The sequence below is a fragment of the Cyprinus carpio genome, chromosome B22 (assembly GCF_018340385.1).
Source record: "Cyprinus carpio isolate SPL01 chromosome B22, ASM1834038v1, whole genome shotgun sequence".
In the NCBI taxonomy this organism is placed as follows: Eukaryota; Metazoa; Chordata; class Actinopteri; order Cypriniformes; family Cyprinidae; genus Cyprinus; species Cyprinus carpio.
Genome location: NC_056618.1, coordinates 4,193,941 through 4,215,082, shown reverse-complemented (window position 1 = coordinate 4,215,082; position 21,142 = coordinate 4,193,941). Strand labels below are relative to the sequence as shown.

Here is a 21,142-nt window from a genome sequence, read left to right as displayed (position 1 = left end):
AAGTTGACAATAAGTTGACAAAGAAAGTATTAGAAGATATTAAGCAGACAGTCTACTTATACTCTACCAACTGCTAGTTGACATGTAGTTTCAAAGTTACTTACTGTTAGTAGTCTGTCTAAAGTGGACTATCAAAATAAAGTGTTACCCATTGCCTATCCATTAAACCGATGCAAGCTTCGGATCTTCCAATGTTTCTCTATGGCACTGGAACCTAAAAATGTCTGGGTTCCGCTCTTTGTGCAACTGATACTCGACTGCCATTCTCTCATCTGCGTTTGAGGGCAGGGGCTTACCGATAGGTCAAGTCCCGCTGCCGCCGGAGCTTGCCGATGTTGGGTTAACCACGTGCAGGCTTTATTTAAAAATATAGGCCGACAGGCAGGGACAATCACCAGCAAAACACCAATATCCAGGGCAAGACAAAAAAGTAATCCAAATAACAAGGTGACAGTCAGGGCAGGCAGCAAATGATCATGAAAAAAAAAACAGGTGAACAGTTCAAGATCAAAAACACGAAGGCAAAGCAAAACTAGGAAACACTGGAAACATAGGAAAACATGGGAACAACAGAACGGATGGCTAGGAATAAAGATGCAAACATGCTAACAATATTCAGCAATGCATGGGTGAGAATGTCCAACTTAAAATAGTCCTCCTGATAGAAAACAGGTGGAGTCTGAAGATTAGTTCCTAGGCAGGGGTAATGAGAAATGGACTCCGGAATGAGTGGCAATGGTATGGGATGGAGTACCCTCTTTAGGGCAGCTCATGGGTACTCCAGCTAGACATTGTGACAGCGGGATATAAACTTGAAATTTCAAGACAAAAAAAATCTAAATTGTTAGATAAAAACCCACAATTACCTTCCATACTCACGCTTTAAAGAAACAGAAATATAGAAAAACCCTTCACATGTACTACAAAAGTCCAGTGCCGGTTACTCTATTTGTCTGATCAACAATGTTTCAGGAATGTAGAAATGTTTCACATGACATGACATGACTGAGTATCTCTTAGCTCCTTTTTCATTTCATATAGTTGTTCGAGTCTCTCCTTGAGATCCTGAACGTGCTGCTCTTTTCTCTTTCTGAAATTATTCAATTCTTCCCTTTGTTTTCTGGCTTCATCTACATATTTCTTCTTTATCATCTCTATTTCCTCTTCATGTTTCTGTTTCATTTCATCACACTCTTTTTCTTCTCTATCTATTCTTTCTCTCTCCTCTCTTTCTCTTCTCTTGATCTCCTCCTCATGCTCTTGTTTCAGATCTTCTATCATTTTCTCCCATCTCTGTCTCTTCTCCACTTGTCTCTCTTCATCCTCCTGTTTTCTTTTCTTCCACTCCTCTTTTCTCTCTCGCTCAAGCTGCTCATAATGTCTTTTCATTTCATTTATCTTTTCTTCATATTCTCTCTCTTTTTCCTCTCTCTCTCTTTTCTGTTTCTCTCTCTCCTCCTCTATCATCTGTTCTTCTTCATCTCTCTTTCTTTGAAATTTCTTTCTCTTGTTCTCCAGTTCTTCTTGTTTTTCTCTCAGTTGTTCCTCGAGTTTCTCTTTTCTCTCTCTTTCCTCTTCCTCTAGTTCTCTCATCTGTCGTTTCTTCTCTTCCTCCCATTCTCTCTGCTGTTGTTTAATTTCCTCTTGAGTCTCTTTGTCATTTTCAGCATCTTTTATTTTTCTTTTCCATTCTTCTCTCTCTTTCTCTTCTTGTTCCTTCCTCATTTGTTCCTCTGAATCTCTCTTTTTTATTTCCTCTTCCTGTTTTTTTCTTAACTCTGTCATGATGTGTTCCTGCTCATTTCTCATCTTTTCTCGCTCTTGTTTATATTCTTCCTCTCTCTTTCTATATTCTTCTTCTCTTTCTTTTAGCTCTTCTTCATACTGTATTCTCTGATCTTCTATCTCTCTCTTCATCTCCTCTATTCTCAGATGATATTCATCTCCTTGCTGTTTCTCTTCTTCTGATCGTTTCTGATCCTCCGTCTCTCGTTTCTTCTGATCTGATTTTTCTTTCTCCTCAAACTCTCTCCTGAATGTTTCCTCCTTTTCTATGAACTTCTTCTTTAGTCTGTCTCCTTTCTCAGCAATCTTTTGTTTCTTCTCCTCCAGTCTCTTTCTTATGTTTTTGTCTTCCCTGTCATATTTAGCTTGAAATTCTTTAATTTGAGTAAGATTTTGTCTTTCATTCTCCTCTATCATTTCAATTCTCTGTTCAATGGAGATCTCTGCCTCCTCAAACATCTCATTAGTGAAATATTGACCCTGATTAAATTTCTTAATTTCTTCTATCATGCATAACAGCTGAGTAACTTGTGTCTGATCTTGTATTCTTGTGTTGTTAAAAGCCAGGAATCTGTTTGCACATTCACTGATCAGTTTCTTGAGTTCATCATGTCTCTCTACATATTGCTGTATTGTTTGTCCTCTCAGATCATCTCCTCGAGTGAAGAGAACAATGCAGAAATCTGCTGCTTTTGAGCCAAAGATCATCTTTATCATGTGTAAAGTGTCTTTCTCCTCTGGAGTCATTTTTCCCACACTCAGCACAATGATGAACGCATGTGGTTCAGGTGCTGACAGTGAAACACATTTCATTATTTCTTCCACAACTTGTTCTTTTGTCAGTGAGGGGTCAAAGAGTCCTGGAGTATCAATAACAGCTACTGATCGACCATCAACTTCACCAACTCCCTTCTGACAAACAGTGGTCACCAAACGCGAACTGTGTCTACTTTGGAACCTTCTGTTTCCGAGGATAGTGTTTCCTGTTGTAGACTTTCCCCTTCCTGTTCCCCCAAACAGCAAGATTCTTAAATCTCCTGGATCTGATGCTGAATCTTCATCATCTAAAAAAAAATGACAATAATAGAGTTTACAGATTAACAACAATTGATTAAATTGATAATATGACCCTGAGCAACTTCAGTGTGTTTTTAAACATATAATGACATTTAAGTACACACTAGTACTAGCAAAAAAAAAAAAAAAAGTGACAAAAAACAAGTGAAAGTGAAAGTGACGTGACATACAGCCAAGTATGGTAACCCATACTCGGAATTCATACTCTGCTTTTAACCCATCCAAAGTGCACACACACAGCAGTGAACACACACACACTGTGAACACACACCCGGAGCAGTGGGTATCATTTATGCTGCGGCGCCCGGGGAACAGCTGGGGGATCCGTGCATTGCTCAAGGACACCTCAGTCGTGGTATTGAAGGTGGAGAGAGAACTGTACATTCACTCCCCCCACCCACAATTCCTGCCGGCCCGAGACTCGAACTCACAACCCTTGGATTGCAAGTCCAACTCTCTAACCATTAGGCCACGACTTCCCCCAAAAACATTTGTAATTTGTAAAAAATACACACTGATGTCTAGTGAAGCAGAAATAAACCTTTCAAACATCATGTGAAGACGAGTGTTTTATTTATGTCAAATGCAAATTGTGCAGGTAACTATGGAGCTTACTCCAATAATTTCCTTTAATACTCCGTTAATAAGTGGTTTTCAACCTTTTTTGTACCAGAGCTGCTCTGCAGTTACACCGCCGAAACGCTAGTTGACGCGAGCGGGTTCCACTGTGTTTACAGTCCACGAATTCGCTGCCGTCTGGCAGTCTTTGTAATCTCCCGAAAAGGAGTCATACAGATGGCTGTATTTCCTCACTTCTTCAATTAATCGTTCGGTCACTTGATCCATTTCCATGTTGGCTCTTCAATGAATTTCGGAATTTAAAAATGCCGGGCGGTCCAGAGTGCAGAAGATCATTCCGGAAATGCGTAGGAGGAAATGTGATACTACCAAGCCGACCAATCACAGATCTTGCAGTCCGCGTCGTTGCGACGCGTAGTTACATTTTTGAGGAGGTGCGCGTCAGGGTACGGCGAAGGGTACGATGTATGGTACACGTCAATGCGTATGCTACGCCGTACCTACTACGCGCACCCGACGCAGAAGTATAAATTGGCCTTTAGTTGATTCCCCTCACCTGTCTATCACTCATTTAGTTTAGTATTTTAAATGCAGTCTGCCCCAGACTGTTTCCTTGTCGGCTCTTAAACATTGTTGAGGTGTGCTACATGTGTTTTCCTGCCTGCCCTTTGTCACCCCTTCCGAGGATTATTAAAGTCTGTTATTTGTGTTTACTCCACGTCTCCTTGTTCCTCCCAGTAGGCAATCATGACAATTAGCAAAGAAAAAGTTGCGCTTTTAAATAATTTTGTATTGTATTGCTTTTTTTAATAGATTTTGTATTGTTGTTTTTACAAACACTCCACTCCATTTTGTATTGCACTGTAAATAACCTGTAAGCTTATTCATTTGTACTCTCACAAAGATTCTTTATTCATAAAAATTAATCACTCACCCAGTGTTTTGCTCTTCTCCTGTTGCTCTTTGACTTCATTGTCTCTCACTCTCAATTTCTCTTCTAGTTCATGTCTGACTCTCTTTTCTGAAGCTCTCATATACATCTGAAGAGAATAGGGTATAGTCTTCATGCTCTCTATACGATCAAACAGCTTTGAGATCTGTTCAGAGTTTCTCTGGTCCTTTAACCCCATCACACTGTACCAACTCCCATAGAGACTCACAATCCTCTGAGATTCTGTGGATTCTACAAAATCTGACACACTTTCATCAACAGTGAGTTCAGTGATGAAAAGCACCATGAAGTGCTCTTGTGAGTAAAACATTTCTTTAATCTTCTCCATTTCTGCTCTGTCTTCATTAGTAAGTATAGTAACTGGAGTAACGAGGATGAACACATGAACTCCAGGATCACAGAGAGACACACAGCTTTGAGTCTGACACATCACTTCCTCCTCTGAGAGACGAGAGAGAGCTGGAAGATCTATTACACTGATCTGACGTCCATCGATCGTCTCCTCGCTCTTCACACACACATTGCTCATCTCTCTCTCAGGTTTCCTCGTTATTCCTCTAAGGATTCTAGAAACTGAGTTCTTGAGCGTTGGATTATTTCCACACAGCACAATGTTCAGCTTTGCTTTCCCAGCAGTCGTCACTGAAAACATTAGAAACAGATGATTTAGTTCAGCTTTGCTACCGAATGCAATGTATACTTCATTAAACAACAACAAAACTATTATATTATAAAATATAATTCTATTGCAGTGCATTCTTTTGTCTACTGAAGGTTTGGGTGAATCCACTCTCTATGTAACAAACTATTCAAAAATATCTACATTTTTGTTTTCATCCAAAACAAAACAGACCAGTGAAAAGAAATACTGGTTCAATTTACACAGTAGTGCTCCTTGTTTTTCTCCCTGTCATTTTTTGTCTCTAAGACAAAACAATAGTTAATGATTATATTCTTCGAAGTATTATCCTGAGAAAGACTGTAACAAACCTCCTCCAGTGCTTGCTGGTTTTGTGTACGTTTTGTCGTCTCCTCTGACTGAAGCTCCAGATCTTCTCAGATCTTCATCCACTTGTGTTTTATCTTCATCCTCACACATGTCACAGAAGAGAAATTCTATACATTCTTTCTTGAGTATCTCTTCTGTCCTTCTGAACATCTCAGAGCGCCATCCTGTGCTTACTGTATTAAACTTCAGATGTCCTCCTCCACACTCCTTTATTATATCATGAATAGTGTTATTCCTAGAAGTTAATGTTGTTCTGCGTGGCTCATCATCGGTAGTCAGCACTATAGTGTGTTTCATGGCCTGGTAACTGAAGAGGTTCAGCACATATTTCACTCTGTGTCTGTCCTCCTCACTGAAGTCATTATTCTGCAGAACGAGTACAAACACATGAGGTCCTGGAGCAGACAGAGACACACAGTCTCTCACTCCATCTATTATCACTCCCTGTGGGAGATTCAACTGGAGCAGGTGAGTGTTGATGACTGTGATCTTTCTCTCCTCCAGCTCTCCACTGATTCTGTCACTGTGCTGCTGTGAATAATATGGAGCTTCACTGTCAAATACTGGTCTTCCCAGTATAGTGTTTGCCACTCGTCTGTTTTCTGATCCATTCTTTCCTAGCAGAACAATCCTCAGATCACTCACTGAAAAAGAGCACAAAATGCAATAAAAAAAAACAGTGCACAATCACATCACTTAATATTCTACAGAATAAACAGATTTAACACCAGCAGTTAAGTTAAAATATCAAGTAACCCTTTCACAAGCTTTAGGAACATCTATGAAAGATGTACATTTGTTTAATACTGAAGCGTTATCGTCAATAATTACACTGACTTACTATTGGGATGATCATGTTTGGACTTATACATTTTGTTCACCGAAAATAAAAGAATGGCAGCTGCATAGAGCCCAATGATTCAGTAAAGTAGCCATTGCAGTAGGCTCTTTGTGGGCCTCCAGCATTTCTCTGGAACCTTTTTTAAAATCTGCTTAGGGCCCCAAAAATACTAGCTCTCAGTTAACAGACTGATCTCACAGGAAATCACCAACAGGAGGCTTAGAAGGATTCTGTTAAGCTTTGGAAATCAGATATTTTCTTGTTTTTGAATGACACAAAACACAGAAGCAGCTTCAACTGCAGTGTGCAGAGATCATGTTTTGCTCTATTCTCTAGGATACTGTATCAAAAGTACTGAATGGTGTCACTCGTGTGACGTATGAATAAGTGCAGAAGAGATCTTAGCTATGATGGACTGGATGGGTTCAGAAGACCTGCAGTTTAGACCCAGAACAATATAGACAAGTTTCATTTTTGGAGTATTGGTGTCTACCTTCATTTTATGAAAATGAGCATCTTTCATTAAAAACAAATAAACACAGTGCACTCTAAAATTTGAGGTTATACAGGTCCTTCTCAATAAATTAGCATATTGTGAAAAAGTTCGTTATTTTCCATAATGTAATGATAAAAATTTAACTTTCATATATTTTAGATTCATTGCACACCAACTGAAATATTTCAGGTCTTTTATTGTTTTAATACTGATGATTTTGGCATACAGCTCATGAAAACCCAAAAATTCCTATCTCAAAAAATTAGCATATTTCATCCAACCAATAAAAGAAAAGTGTTTTTAATACAAAAAAAGTCAACCTTCAAATAATTATGTTCAGTTATGCACTCAATACTTGGTCGGGAATCCTTTTGCAGAAATGACTGCTTCAATGCGGCGTGGCATGGAGGCAATCAGCCTGTGGCACTGCTGAGGTGTTATGGAGGCCCAGGATGCTTCGATAGCGGCCTTAAGCTCATCCAGAGTGTTGGGTCTTGCGTCTCTCAACTTTCTCTTCACAATATCCCACAGATTCTCTATGGGGTTCAGGTCAGGAGAGTTGGCAGGCCAATTGAGCACAGTAATACCATGGTCAGTAAACCATTTACCAGTGGTTCTGGCACTGTGAGCAGGTCCCAGGTCGTGCTGAAAAAACAAAATCTTCATCTCCATAAAGCTTTTCAGCAGATGGAAGCATGAAGTGCTCCAAAATCTCCTGATAGCTAGCTGCATTGACCCTACCCTTGATAAAACACAGTGGACCAACACCAGCAGCTGACATGGCACCCCAGACCATCACTGACTGTGGGTACTTGACACTGGACTTCAGGCATTTTGGCATTTCCTTCTCCCCAGTCTTCCTCCAGACTCTGGCACCTTGATTTCCGAATGACATGCAAAATTTGCTTTCATCCGAAAAAAAAGTACTTTGGACCACTGAGCAACAGTCCAGTGCTGCTTCTCTGTAGCCCAGGTCAGGCGCTTCTGCCGCTGTTTCTGGTTCAAAAGCACACGCCTGTGCACGGTGGCTCTGGATGTTTCTACTCCAGACTCAGTCCACTGCTTCCGCAGGTCCCCCAAGGTCTGGAATCAGTCCTTCTCCACAATCTTCCTCAGGGTCCGGTCACCTCTTCTCGTTGTGCAGCGTTTTTTTGCCACACTTTTTCCTTCCCACAGACTTCCCACTGAGGTGCCTTGATACAGCACTCTGGGAACAGCCTATTCGTTCAGAAATTTCTTTCTGTGTCTTACCCTCTCGCTTGAGGGTGTCAGTGATGGCCTTCTGGACAGCAGTCAGGTCGGCAGTCTTACCCATGATTGCGGTTTTGAGTAATGAACCAGGCTGGGAGTTTTTAAAAGCCTCAGGAATCTTTTGCAGGTGTTTAGAGTTAATTAGTTGATTCAGCTGATTAGGTTAATAGCTTGTTTAGAGAACCTTTTCATGATATGCTAATTTTTTGAGATTTGGGGTTTTCATGAGCTGTATGCCAAAATCATCAGTATTAAAACAATAAAAGACCTGAAATATTTCAGTTGGTGTGCAATGAATCTATAATATATGAAAGTTTAATTTTATCATTACATTATGGAAAATAATGAACTTTTTCACAATATGCTAATTTTTTGAGAAGGACCTGTAGTAGTTTACTGAAGTAGTTCCAGGTCTGTTTACTGCATTAGATGTCTATATGACTATCATTTCAATATGTTGCTTCAGAATTATATTCACTGTTGTGCTTTGCAGAAAAATCTGAATTTAATGTTCTATTTTAATGCTTTTTTATTTTATTTATTTTTTTTATTCTAATAGAAATAACTCAATGGCCCGGTTTTATAGACAGGGTTAAGCCAGGATTAGGCCATAGTTCAATCCGGACATTTAAGTGATTTTTATAAACTTGCCTTAGAAAAAGCATTGGTGTTCATCCTGAGACAAAACAAAGGCACTGATATATTTTAAGATCAGTCAGTGCACGTTTCTTTCAGTTGAAACAGCTCAGATTGACATTTTAGTCTTAAGCGTTGTCTGTGAAACCGGGGAAATATGATATAAATCTTTCCAGATTAAATATTCTTAAATTTGCTTTGGCTTTTACAGTGGCAATATAAAAGCCAATTACTTTATTTTAAAAAAAATATATATATATATATATATTTACACTGATGATGCCTAACACCTTTTCACAATGCAAAAAGCTTAAGTTGGTCTTTGTGTACTGTGACGAGCACTCCCAGAGGAATCAGCGTCGCCCTGGAAACCAAAGCAAAACACCTGCACGTCCTCGTCACCGGCTGATCGGTCACAGCTGCTCCCCATCAGCCAGCACATTTAAAAGGAGCACATGTTTCACTCAGAGGAGGTTCTCAAACCGAATGCAACACTGGTCTAATCCCCCTCTCCTTCCTTCACAGAAAGCAGCGAGTGACCGACAGCCCACACACTTTGGAGCACGTCAGGACACCCACTTTCACCTTGATTGGCACCGAAGAGCACGGAGAGCACACGGGAAGCACCAACCAGCAGAAAGCGGATCAGGACACTTCACCAGGCACCCTTCACTTATCAATAAACCCACCCTCTGGGGCATTTAATTCACGCACCTCTTGTCGAGTGTTTCTTCACCCCGTGACAGTGGTGGAGAATGCGGGCATTACAGTGAGGAATCACCGACAAGATCACCGCCCCAACGCCTAATTTTTTTTCCTTTTTTTCCCTGTTTCTGTCACCAGCACCACGGAAGGCAGCACACGCGTCCCCGCGATGGAGGACGTCTTACAACGCCTCGCTGAAGTAAGCATCCGCCAGCAGCAAATAGCGGAACACCTCGCCACTCGCCTGGGCAGGACGGAGGATGAACTCGCCGCTGTCCGGGCGGCCGCGGCCCAGCGCGTTCCGCTACCTGAGCCTCGGGCACAAGCCACCCGTCTGTTACCTAAGATGACGGCCGATGACGATGTGGAAGCCTTCCTTCAGGTCTTTGAAAACACCGCCCACCGAGAGGGATGACCAGAGGACGAGTGGGCACGTGCGCTGGCACCCCTCCTCACCGGTGAAGCACAGAGGGCTTACTTCTCGCTCCCCCTGACAAGTGCCGACAGCTATATCGAAGTTAAGCGAGAGATCCTGGCGAGGCTGGGCCTCTCTCTCCTGTGAGCGCCGCCCAGCAGTTCCACGAGTGGGAATACAAGCCCCGGGTGCCAGCCCGTGCCCAGGCGGCCGAACTCAGCCGCATGCCCCAGCACTGGCTGTTGGAAGGAAACCCCACCCCAACGCAGGTAGCGGAACGAGTGGTGGTCGATCGCCTCCTGCGCGCACTGCCTCGCGCCCACCGACAGGCCGTCGGCATGAGGAACCCACGTGACATCCGGGAATTGGTGGAGGCGATCGAGCTGGCGGATGCTGTCCATCACAGCGGGGCAGGGGACTGGCTGCCGCCATTCCCCCTGAGGGTGGTCCAGGAGCGACGCCCGCTCGAAGGCACCGCGCGACCAGTCAGCAGGCCGACGGTTCCCCCACCGCAAGATGAGCCCATGCCCAGTGCAGAACCACCGTCGCCTCCGCGAGCCTGGCTGGCAGGCTGCATCCTTCACCAACGGGTGCCGGCGGGAGCCCCTGAAGCAGAGGTGAAGGTTGATGGAAGACGGTTCCGGGCCCTATTGGACTCAGGCAGTGCAGTCACCCTCATCCAGTCGCGACTGTGTGCCCCTCGAAGCGGACGGAAAAACTTCCTACCGATAACCTGTGTGCACGGAGACACTCGCCAAGTACCGGCCCGTGAGATGGTCATTTCATCCCCCCAGGGCACCTGGCCGGTGGAGGTAGGCCTGGTGAAGGACCTGCCGGTGGCCGTACTGCTCAGAAGGGATTGGCCCGGCTTCAGAAGCTGCTGTCCGCCGCCACTCAGCCTGCCAGCCCCAAGGGGAACCGTCGAAGACCGAGGCGGCCGCCTGGACCCCGCCGCCGACTGGCCCTGCTCGCCTCCGACAGTGGGAGAGAAGGTGAGGCCCCCTCCCAGTCCACTAATCTGTTTTATGATGTCTACCAACAGGCCGCTGGAGGGGGCTCTTTCGCCAAGGAACAGCGGGGAGGACGACCGACTCAAGCACTGTTGGAGCCAGGTGCGAGTCGTGGATGGAGAGGACGTCCTCCCCCGGGCCCCACCCTCTCCCACATTTTGTTGTAGAGAATGGCCTGCTGTATTGTGTCGCCCAGCGTAGGGGGGAGGAGAAAAGATTACTAGTTGTGCCTCGGGCCAAGACCGAGACCATTCTAGAGCTGGCCCATTCCCACCCCATGGCAGGACACCTCGCGGCAGCCAATACCGCTAAACTCATCCGCGACCGCTTCCATTGGCCGGGCCTGGACGCCGAGGTAAAAGCGGTTCTGCCAAGCCTGCCCGACCTGTCAGGCCACGTCGCCCAGGACTCCTCCCCCAGCAGCGCTCATCCCGCTGCCTATCATCGAGGTGCCCTTCGAGCGGATAGGAATGGACATAGTGGGGCCGTTGCCGAAGTCTGCCCGAGGGCACGAGCACATCCTGGTCATCGTCGACTATGCCACCCGGTACCCAGAAGCAGTCCCCCTGCGGAAGGCCACCGCGAAGTCCATCGCCCAGGAGCTGTTTCTACTGGCCAGCCGAGTCGGCCTCCCCTCGGAGATCCTGACTGACCAGGGAACCCCCTTCATGTCCCGGCTAATGGCTGACCTCTGCCGGCTGCTGCGGGTGAAGCAGTTGAGGACCACTGTTTATCACCCCCAAACTGATGGCCTCGTAGAGAGATTTAACCAAACCCTCAAGCAAATGCTCAGATGTGTGGCGGCGGAGGACAAGCGGGATTGGGACCTCATGATCCCCTACGTGCTCTTTGGGATCCGCGAAGTTCCCCAGGCCTCAACTGGCTTCACCCCCTTCGAACTCCTGTTTGGCCGACAACCCCGGGGCCTCTTGGACGTGGCCCGGGAAGCGTGGGAGCAGCAGCCGGCCCCGCATCGTACCGTCATCGAACATGTCCGGCAAATGAGGGAACGGATCGACCGAGTGATGCCGTTAGTCCAGGAACACCTCACCAGAGCCCAACAGGCGCAGCAACGTCATTACGACCGGGCAGCCCAACCACGGGAGTTCCAACCGGGAGACCGCGTCATGGTCCTGGTCCCCAGCTCCGCCTGCAAATTTCTGGCCTCCTGGAAGGGACCCTACTCAGTCGTGGAGAGGATTGGACTGGTCACTTACCGCCTGAGACAGCCGGGACGACGGCAGGCGGAGCAACTCTACCACATCAACCTCCTAAAGAAATGGGTGGGGACCCGGGACCAAGTAGCTGCCCTGAGCCTCACCGAGCCCGTGGTTGTGGATGTCTACCCCCACCTTTCGGCTGCCCAGAAGATGGAGCTGCAGCGCCTGGTCAGTCAGTTCCAGGATGTGTTCTCTCAGCCCGGGCAGACCAACGTGATTCAACATCATATCCGGACGCCCCCAGGAGTCATTGTTAGGCAACGGCCCTACCGAGTCCCGGAGGCTCGTCGGCAGGCTATTGAGGAAGAGGTCCAACAGATGCTAAAGTTGGGGGTAATAGAACCATCCCGGACGGTCCGTGTGTGGTCCAGTCCGTGGTCCAGCCCCATTGTGATGGTCCCAAAGCCGGATGGCACCCTCCGCTTTTGTAACGACTTCCGCCGCCTGAACGAAGTCTCCGAATTCGACGGGTACCCCATGCCTCGGGTGGACGAACTGCTGGACCGGCTAGGAAGGGCCCGGTATATCAGCACCCTAGACCTCACCAAGGGCTATTGGCAGGTACCGCTCTCCGAGGCCGCCAAGCCGAAAAAAACCGCCTTCTCCACCCCCAGTGGCCACTGGCAGTACCGGACCCTTCCCTTCGGCCTACATGGGGCCCCCGCGACATTCCAGCGGATGATGGACATCCTCCTGCGGCCTCACCAAGCTTACGCGGCCGCCTACCTGGATGACGTCGTGGTCCACTCCGAGGCGTGGGACGAACATCTGGATCGTCTGCGGAGGGTGCTTTCGGAGCTCCGGCGGGCTGGACTTACCGCCAACCCCCGCAAATGCCACCTAGCCCTCTCTGAGGCCAAGTACCTGGGCTACCAAGTCGGCTGAGGACTCATCCGGCCGCAAGACAAGAAAGTTGAGGCCATCCACGCCGCACCAAGACCCGAGACAAAGACCCAGGTACGAGCCTTCTTGGGGTTGGCGGGGTATTACCGTTGTTTTATCCCCAACTTCTCCTCTTTAGCCGCCCCCCTGACAGACCTGACCAGGAAGGGGCAGCCGGAGAAAGTATGCTGGACCCCGTCGGCGGAAGAAGCCTTCTCCCAGGTGAAAGCAGCACTCACGTCCTCGCCGGTACTCCGCGCCCCGGACTTTAGCTGGCCCTTCCTGCTGCAGACGGATGCTTCCGACACAGGACTAGGAGCGGTCCTCTCCCAAATCCAATAAGGTGAGGAGCATCCGATCATCTACATCAGCAGGAAGCTGTCCCCCGCCGAGAGGAAGTACGCCGCCGTGGAGAAGGAAGCCCTGGCCATCAGGTGGGCAGTCCTGGAGCTCCGGTACTACCTCCTGGGCCGCAAGTTCACCCTGGTAACCGACCACGCGCCCCTACAGTGGATGGCCCGCGCCAAGGACACCAACGCCAGGGTGACTCGCTGGTTCCTAGCACTCCAGGACTTCCACTTCGAAGTCCGCCATCGAGCTGGGGCCGCCAACGCGAACGCCGATGGCCTCTCCCCGGATCTGGACAGCTTATGCAGGTCTGTCAGGGGTCATTCCCCACCCTCCCCTAATTTCACCCCTACTTTCTTCATGTCTTCGCAGGACCAGAACGACGCTTGGGGGGGGGAATGTGACGAGCACTCCCAGAGGAATCAGCGTCGCCCTGGAAACCAAAGCAAAACACCTGCACGTCCTCATCACCGGCTGATCGGTCACAGCCGCTCCCCATCAGCCAGCACATTTAAAAGGAGCACATGTTTCACTCAGAGGAAGTTCTCGAACCGAATGCAACACTGGTCTAATCCCCCTCTCCTTCCTTCACAGAAAAGCAGCGAGTGACCGACAGCCCACACACTTTGGAGCACGTCAGGACACCCACTTTCACCTTGATTGGCACCGAAGAGCACGGAGAGCACACGGGAAGCACCAACCAGCAGAAAGCGGATCAGGACACTTCACCAGGCACCCTTCACTTATCAATAAACCCACCCTCCGGGGCATTTAATTCACGCACCTCTTGTCGAGTGTTTCTTCACCCCGTGACAGTACATATAAAAATATTGTTGATTTTATAATTTAGGAAGGTAATTATTTCCCCTGCAAAGGGATTATTATATTTGGGGGTCTTTGTCATCAAATAGTTGACAAAAAAGAAAACCACTGATCTACAGCATGTCACAAAACCAACGAGACATTTAAACACAATTGACTTTATCAGTAAAACACAACGGACACAGTTTCTTTTAACATTAGAATTTAATAATTATATCTTGATATATTGGGACTAATCATTATTTTCATTTTTAGGTGACCTATACTTTAACTGTTACAACATAATATTACAACACATAAATGTCTGACATCTTAATATCACTGTCAGTGATTTAATTTACTTACTGTTAGGACAATCCCATTGTGGACTGTGTCTACCTGCTGCTGCTGGAGAAGACAAATAACACATACACGGAGAAAAACAGATGGTTTAGCCATTATAAATTATTTTATAAAGCATATGTGCAGTGAAAAGCTGTGACTTCACAATGTTTGCAATTACTAATTGAGTACGTACTAAATGAAGTAAACAACTGTCTTCTGTTGGCTAATATTTCATAACTACTTCATAAATAGAGGAAACGTGGTTGCATATATTTGTATCCAAATTGTTTCTTACCTGACGCCATTTTCACAGCAACACAAACATCGAAATGGAAAGAGAAACACTGACAGAGAGCTGACCAGCGCCCCGCCTGCACAGACTGAGAAAAAGTGAATGAAACTTTCGGGTTTTTGAGTCGTTCAATTATCACATGACAGCTCCAGAAGCTATTTCTGACATTTCTGTCACTATGTTTTTGTTACTGTTTCTTGAGGATCTGTGGTGTGTTATTATTTTATAAATAAATAAAACCCTGTTATAAATAAAATATTGATTAATTTATCTTTTTGACCGTCTATCTGTAAATAAACACTAGGCTATATAATAATATAATAATCCAAGCCTACAATACAAAGTATTTATAGCCTAGTTTGTTCATTTTTACTCCAATTTTGAGTTTGCTGGTATAATAATTGCTTTTCCTAGGCAGACTTGACATATTGGTCTGATATATGTAAAAGAAGATTGCTCAAAAAGAATATAATAACATAAATTAAAAGCAAATAACATTTTGAATTTGAATTATTAATGTTAGTTTAAAACACTAAGGTTATGATAACTTCAGCTTCAACAGTTGTAACCCAAACTGAAATAAAACTGGAGAGTTAAAGTGATTTACTTAGAAATATAATGTGCTTGGGTCACACAAAGGTTTAACCAATGGTTCAGCTGAAGGACAACTGTCACTCAAGACAGCACTTTTTCTGCTGGACCTTTAACGGCTTTGTCTGGCACGCTGACCACATCTACAGCATCCAGTACACCAGCAGCACACACCAACATCCAAGGAGCAGTTAGGGTCAAGGAGGCCACAACAACAAACTACAATGAGCAGATTTGTAACAAGACCAATGGATCCATTAAGACAAAGCAAACTTGATGAGGCTCTGGTGAGAATGATTGCTTGTGACTTTCAGCCATTTTCTATAGAGGAGGACAAGGGCTTTAAGGACTATTCACATGTAGGGGGGCAGCTGTGGCCTAATGGTTAGAGATTTGGACTTGTAACCAGAAGGTCGCAGGTTCGAGTCTCGGTGCTGGCAGGAGTTGTAGGTGGGAGGGAGTGAATGAACAGCTCTCTCTTCCACCCTCAATACTCATGGCTGAAGTGCCCTTGAGCAAGGCACTGAACCCCCAGTTGCTCCCCGGGCGCTGGATATATAGCTGCCCACTGCACCGGGTGTGTGTTCACGGTGTGTTCACTTCTCACTGCTGTGTGTGTGTGCACTTGGATGGGTTAAATGCAGAGCACCAATTCCGAGTATGGGTTACCACACTTGGCAAATGTCACTTTCATCTTCTGGACCCATCATACAGTCTACCCAGCAGAAAGAACACTATCAAAAACTGTAATGCCTAGGCTGTATGACAAATTAAGAGGTGATATAATGGACAAAATCAAGAGTGCCTCTCAACAGACTTTGTCCTCTTTGACTACAACAAGTTACATGACTGTGGCATGTCATTTCATAGAGGACTTTCAGATGACCTCCTATCTCCTGGACTGCTTTGTTTTGACAGACAGACACACTGCTGCTTACCTGGCAAGTGAGCTGACAAGGGTTACAAATGAATGGGGTGTGGGTGACAAAATTGTAGCTTGTGTCACAGATAATGCCAGCAACATTATTTCAGCCCTGAAAGACCATCTCCACTGGGACCACATACCTTGTTTCACCCATATATGCTGAACCTCATTGTCAGAGCTGCATTGAAGGAGGTCCAAGCAATATTGCAAAAGGTCAAAACAATAGTTTAATACTTCCATAGAAGTACAGTTGCTTCAGACAAGCTCAATGCCACACAGAAATAGATGGGTCAAGAGCCGTTGAGGTTAAAACAGGATGTGGCCACAAGGTGGAATTCAACATGTTACATGTTGAAAAGATTTACTGAAATCAAAGATCCAATCATCTCCACGCTGGCACTAACTAATGCATCTCTGCCAACCTTGTCAGAAATCTTGGACGTTACTAAGCCATTTGAGGAGGTCACCACAGAAGTGAGTGCAGAAAAGTAAGTAGTTTTAGGACTTTTTTTATTATCATTCATTAAAACCACATTTTAAACCGTCTCTTGAAGCATGTTTTTCTGTAGCCTTAAACAATACTAATCTTCATAGGTTTGTGACTGCATCCAAAGTCAAATTAATGTATAAACCATTTGTATTCTTCATAGGTTTGTGACTGCATCCAAAGTCATTTTGATGACAAGAGGTCTTCAGAGGATTGTTGCCCGATATCAAAGAAATCCCTCCCAGCTTTGACCCTGTTAAAAAACTAGTGGATGCCCTGATGTCAGAAATGACTAGGAGGTTTGGCTAAGTGGAACACATTGAAAACCTTGCTGATGCTACTTGCATGGACCCAAGGTTCAAAAAGCAAGCTTTTGTCAATCACCAGGCAGCAGAAGAGACAGTAAAGTGGACTCCAGCAGCTGCAGCAGCTATTACACGCTCAGAGTGAGGAGGAGAATACTTCAGATCCTGATGCGACTGCCAGTGCGGGGGCCATGTTTTGGGAAAACTTCGACGATAGGGTAGCAAGCTTGAGGCCTTCTGCTTCCTCTTCTAAGACCTCAGATGCTATGATGGAGATGCGGGCCTACCTTGCAGAGCCACTCTTACCCCGCACATCAGACCCTCTGGCCTGGTGGAGGAGATGTTCACCAGTATACAAAACCCTTTCTGAGGTCACAAAGACAAGACATTGTGGCCACATCCGTGCCATCTGAAAGAATTTCTTCTAAAACTGGGCAGATTGTCTCAGAAAGAAGAAAGACTCAGCCCATCCAAGGTCCGGGAGCTTGTTTTTTTGAATGCAAACATGCCTTAAAGCAAGTCCTAAAAATATAGCCACAGTGTGTTATTTATTTTAAAGCTTATTTATTTTTATTTATTTAGAAAGAGACTAGCTTGTTGTGCAATATTTTGTTGTTGTTGTGATTTTAAAAGGTAATTTGTTAAGGTTATAAGGCTCTGTAACTTTAGTATCTCTTAATTTTTTTTTTTTTTATTTAAATGGTTTAAAATTCTTTTGGTTTGTTTTTTGGCACAAAAGTGTTATTTATTTGGGTTTTTTTTGGCACAAAAGTTATATATTTTTAAAACGTATTCATTCTTAATTATTATTAAAAAAAGCCAAATTGTGCATTGTGCAATATTTAGTTATATATATTGTACTTATAAAGTTCATTTGTTAAGGTTATTAGACCCGTGGCTTTATTATCTTTTTTTTTTAATATCTTTTTTTTTTTTTTTTTTTTTTTTTTTTAAATTGCTATATTGTTTTAATTTATTTTGGAATAGTTATCCTCTTTGCTATAAAGCTTTTCTGGCACAAAAATAAACAATAAACAACAATTCAAAAGTATGTACACAGTGTTTCTAATGTTTATAAAGTAACATATGTTACAAAAGTATGGTTTACACAAGGGTGAACTCAAAAGACATAAATCATACAACAGGGTAATTTTTGAAGATTAGAATCCACTGTAAAAAAAATAAAAACAAACAAACAAACAGACAGAAAAAAAAAATCTCTTCTTTATTAAAGTGATTTCGCCATCATATGGACAAAATTTAAAGCATATGCACCCATTTGTAAGGAAGGCTGTAAATTAACTAATTTCTCTAGCCAATGTTGTCATGGGACAAAAAAAAAAACGAACAACCCGAAGACCCTAAAGATGAACTAATCAATTCTCTTTCCGGCGTATGGGTCTGTCACGTGATAAAGGAACGACTCCAAAACCCGAAAGACTCATGAGATGAACGAATCAATTTTCTTTCCGGCTCATACTGCATTGACTGCACTACTACTAGCAGAACCTTTTACTGTCTATGAGCAGAACAGAACCTATAGAATATTGCGCATGCGCGACTGAACGAATCACTCGCCGAGACGACTCGTTCTTCCCGAGTCACATTAAAGATTCGTTCAAAATGAACGAATTGTTCCAAATTAACGAATCACATCACTAACGTCAAGAACGACACATCACTAACGTCCATCTATTGTCCTTCTTTAAAGCAGAAATTAAATACGTAAGATCCAGTTTTTCACCAAAAGTACACATGCAGTACGGCATCCAATAGCAACCCCACTCCATAAATTCAATCTTATTGTAATCTGACTCTCTATAGTCTGTGGAGAAGTGTAATGAGTATTTAACCCGTCTTGTAGGGGAAAATGTATTAGTGCTGCCACGGAAGACTGAATAACGAAAAGATCTTAGTCCCCGCTTCCAGTGCTTTTAATCTCATTACACACTAATTTCTCATGTTGTATGTTGTTTTCTACTTATTGGAATGTACAGACCGACGAGGGTAGGCTTCAGCTTAAGTAATGTCACTGGCTTCCTGAAGTAAAAGTAAAAGGTGTGAGAAAATCTAATATATTCCTCCCTCCTCTGGTCTAATAAAGTAGCTGAGATGCCCCTACTCCTTGACAGCTCTAAAAAAAAAAAAAAAAAAAAAAAAAACAATGAGGCAAGTATGAAAATTAAACTATTTATTATCTGTGTCTTTTCTTCTTTCTTGTAATCAAGTGTTAATTAAGGGTCAATAAAATAAAATAGAGTAAATAAAAATAAAAAATGCATGGTCTTTGTGTTTTCTTTCAAACCCACTACAACCCAATCACTTTCAATGTAAAACCTCTAAACTTTCTACTTGTACAAAGATAAACCCCTCTTCAAAATGAAATAAAAAAAACACTTGAATTTGATGAAGTATAAGTTTTCAAAATGATCAACTTCAAATGATCAGACAATCACATTTGAGGAGAAAAACAACATCAGTACATACGATGTACTTTCACATCTGGAAGAGCACTCACGTGAAATGTCCCTTTATGTACTCACTCGGTTCACTTTAGGTTCTGTGATTCAACCGAACTCTCACAGTTCAAAGTTCCTCGGATCAAAAATATTTAAAAAAATAAATAAATAATAAAAATAAGGAATTGAGATGAATTGTCTTGACGTAGCGTGCGTTGAAATTATCTTGAGATTTAGTAGCAATGTCACTCAAGCTCAATGAAATGTCCCACAAAAAAAGAATCAAAAATGAGTCGAAAGCGAATGAATCAAACTGAGGTGAATCAAAAATGAAATGAACCAACACGGATGTATTAAACTGCGATACACCACTGAGATGTCATACTGAGATGTCGTTGGATGGCAGGGTAACACAAAATAGTCTTAAACTCAAATCTTCTGGAAAAAAACCTCCGATGTTCAGCACCAACTGCAGACAGCAATTTGCATCTCAAGTGCGATAAGGTGCCGAACACTAAAATGCGCGTGACCAATCTTCCTGAAACGTTAGTTTGTACGAGTGCTTCTCAATCAAGATGGAATTAGTCCAAAACTTTAACAAAAATGTGGAGGAAGAAAAAATAAAATCTCTTCAATCGTCACTAATCAAGCTTGTAGCCTTCACAAACATTACTGCGTCACTCCAGCAGTCCAACGCAATGCGATTCACAGATCAAAACTCACAAATAAACTACGAAACGCGGGACACAGGTCACAAAAAATACTTGATGTTGTCCTTTATTTGATCTAAGCCCCGATTAACTTTCGTTTAAGTCACTTTATCGGACGCGCTTCTCAAATACAACACTCCCTTTTTCTGTGCGTCACACATACACCACCAGCGCTCTTCTTCTCCTCGCTCACTCTCGACGCCGAAAACCAATCCGCCCGTCAAAATAAAAGTCCCCCTAAAATAATAATTATTTTTTACATAATATATACCCGTTACAGAAGCATTCAAGAAAACTTTTCATTGTATTTTGTACATGATACTTGTAAACTAATGACTTGAACTTGATGCTAGAATAAGCTGGGTAAAAATAAACGTAACATACATTGTCTATTTATTTTAATAGTTTGTACAAAATGTAATCTTTAAATTCTGTCAACTTACCCTCGATGTTGTCCTCAAATTAACCCTTTAAGACTAGCGCGCTCATCTTAACAGAAACCGATTAATTCCCGAGTGATCCGTCCATTGGAATTCAGTTTAACAAAAATATTCATTTAAAAAAACATCGCAAAACTAATCCATATGAATCGAGTTGTTTCATCCAAGCCCCCTGAAGAGAAATGATCGACCTGTGTTATTTAACAGGTTTCATTTAGATGTTTATTCACATTAATTAACCCACTCAGACACAGCACATCAAAACTAGTAAACAGAAGCTCAGACGTGCGCTTGATTAGCAAGAACCAATCAGATTTAGTCACGCGTGTGACGCAAGCATGTCTTTTTACTTTAAGTAAATAAAGGAATTTTAAACATCAAATATAACTTAAATCAGTTTCACTTATGTTAGCTTTATATGATAGTGAAGTGGAAGTACTGCCGGTGTAAAAGTATTTATATATGCACACAGGTTAATAATTAAAGTATTTATATATGCACACAGGTTGATAATTATGATTAACCCTTAAATAGATCATGTCAAAGTATATGTGAAAGTTGATCATTATGTATACAAAGAA

The 21,142-nt window shown here is 43.6% G+C and overlaps 1 protein-coding gene across 1 annotated transcript; it reads right to left on the bottom strand.

Moving 5' to 3' along the window:
- Window positions 1–875: 875 nt before the first annotated feature.
- Window positions 876–15,719, bottom strand: LOC109096860 (GTPase IMAP family member 8-like). The gene is made up of 6 exons (XM_042748938.1): window positions 14,648–15,719; window positions 14,374–14,412; window positions 5,384–6,046; window positions 4,376–5,035; window positions 1,500–2,849; window positions 876–880 (listed from the first exon to the last, which is right to left on the bottom strand). Exons 1-6 carry the CDS (start codon window positions 14,655–14,657, stop codon window positions 876–878), a joined length of 2,727 nt encoding a protein of 908 aa, XP_042604872.1. The 5' UTR covers window positions 14,658–15,719.
- Between the last annotated feature and the right edge of the window lie 5,423 nt (window positions 15,720–21,142).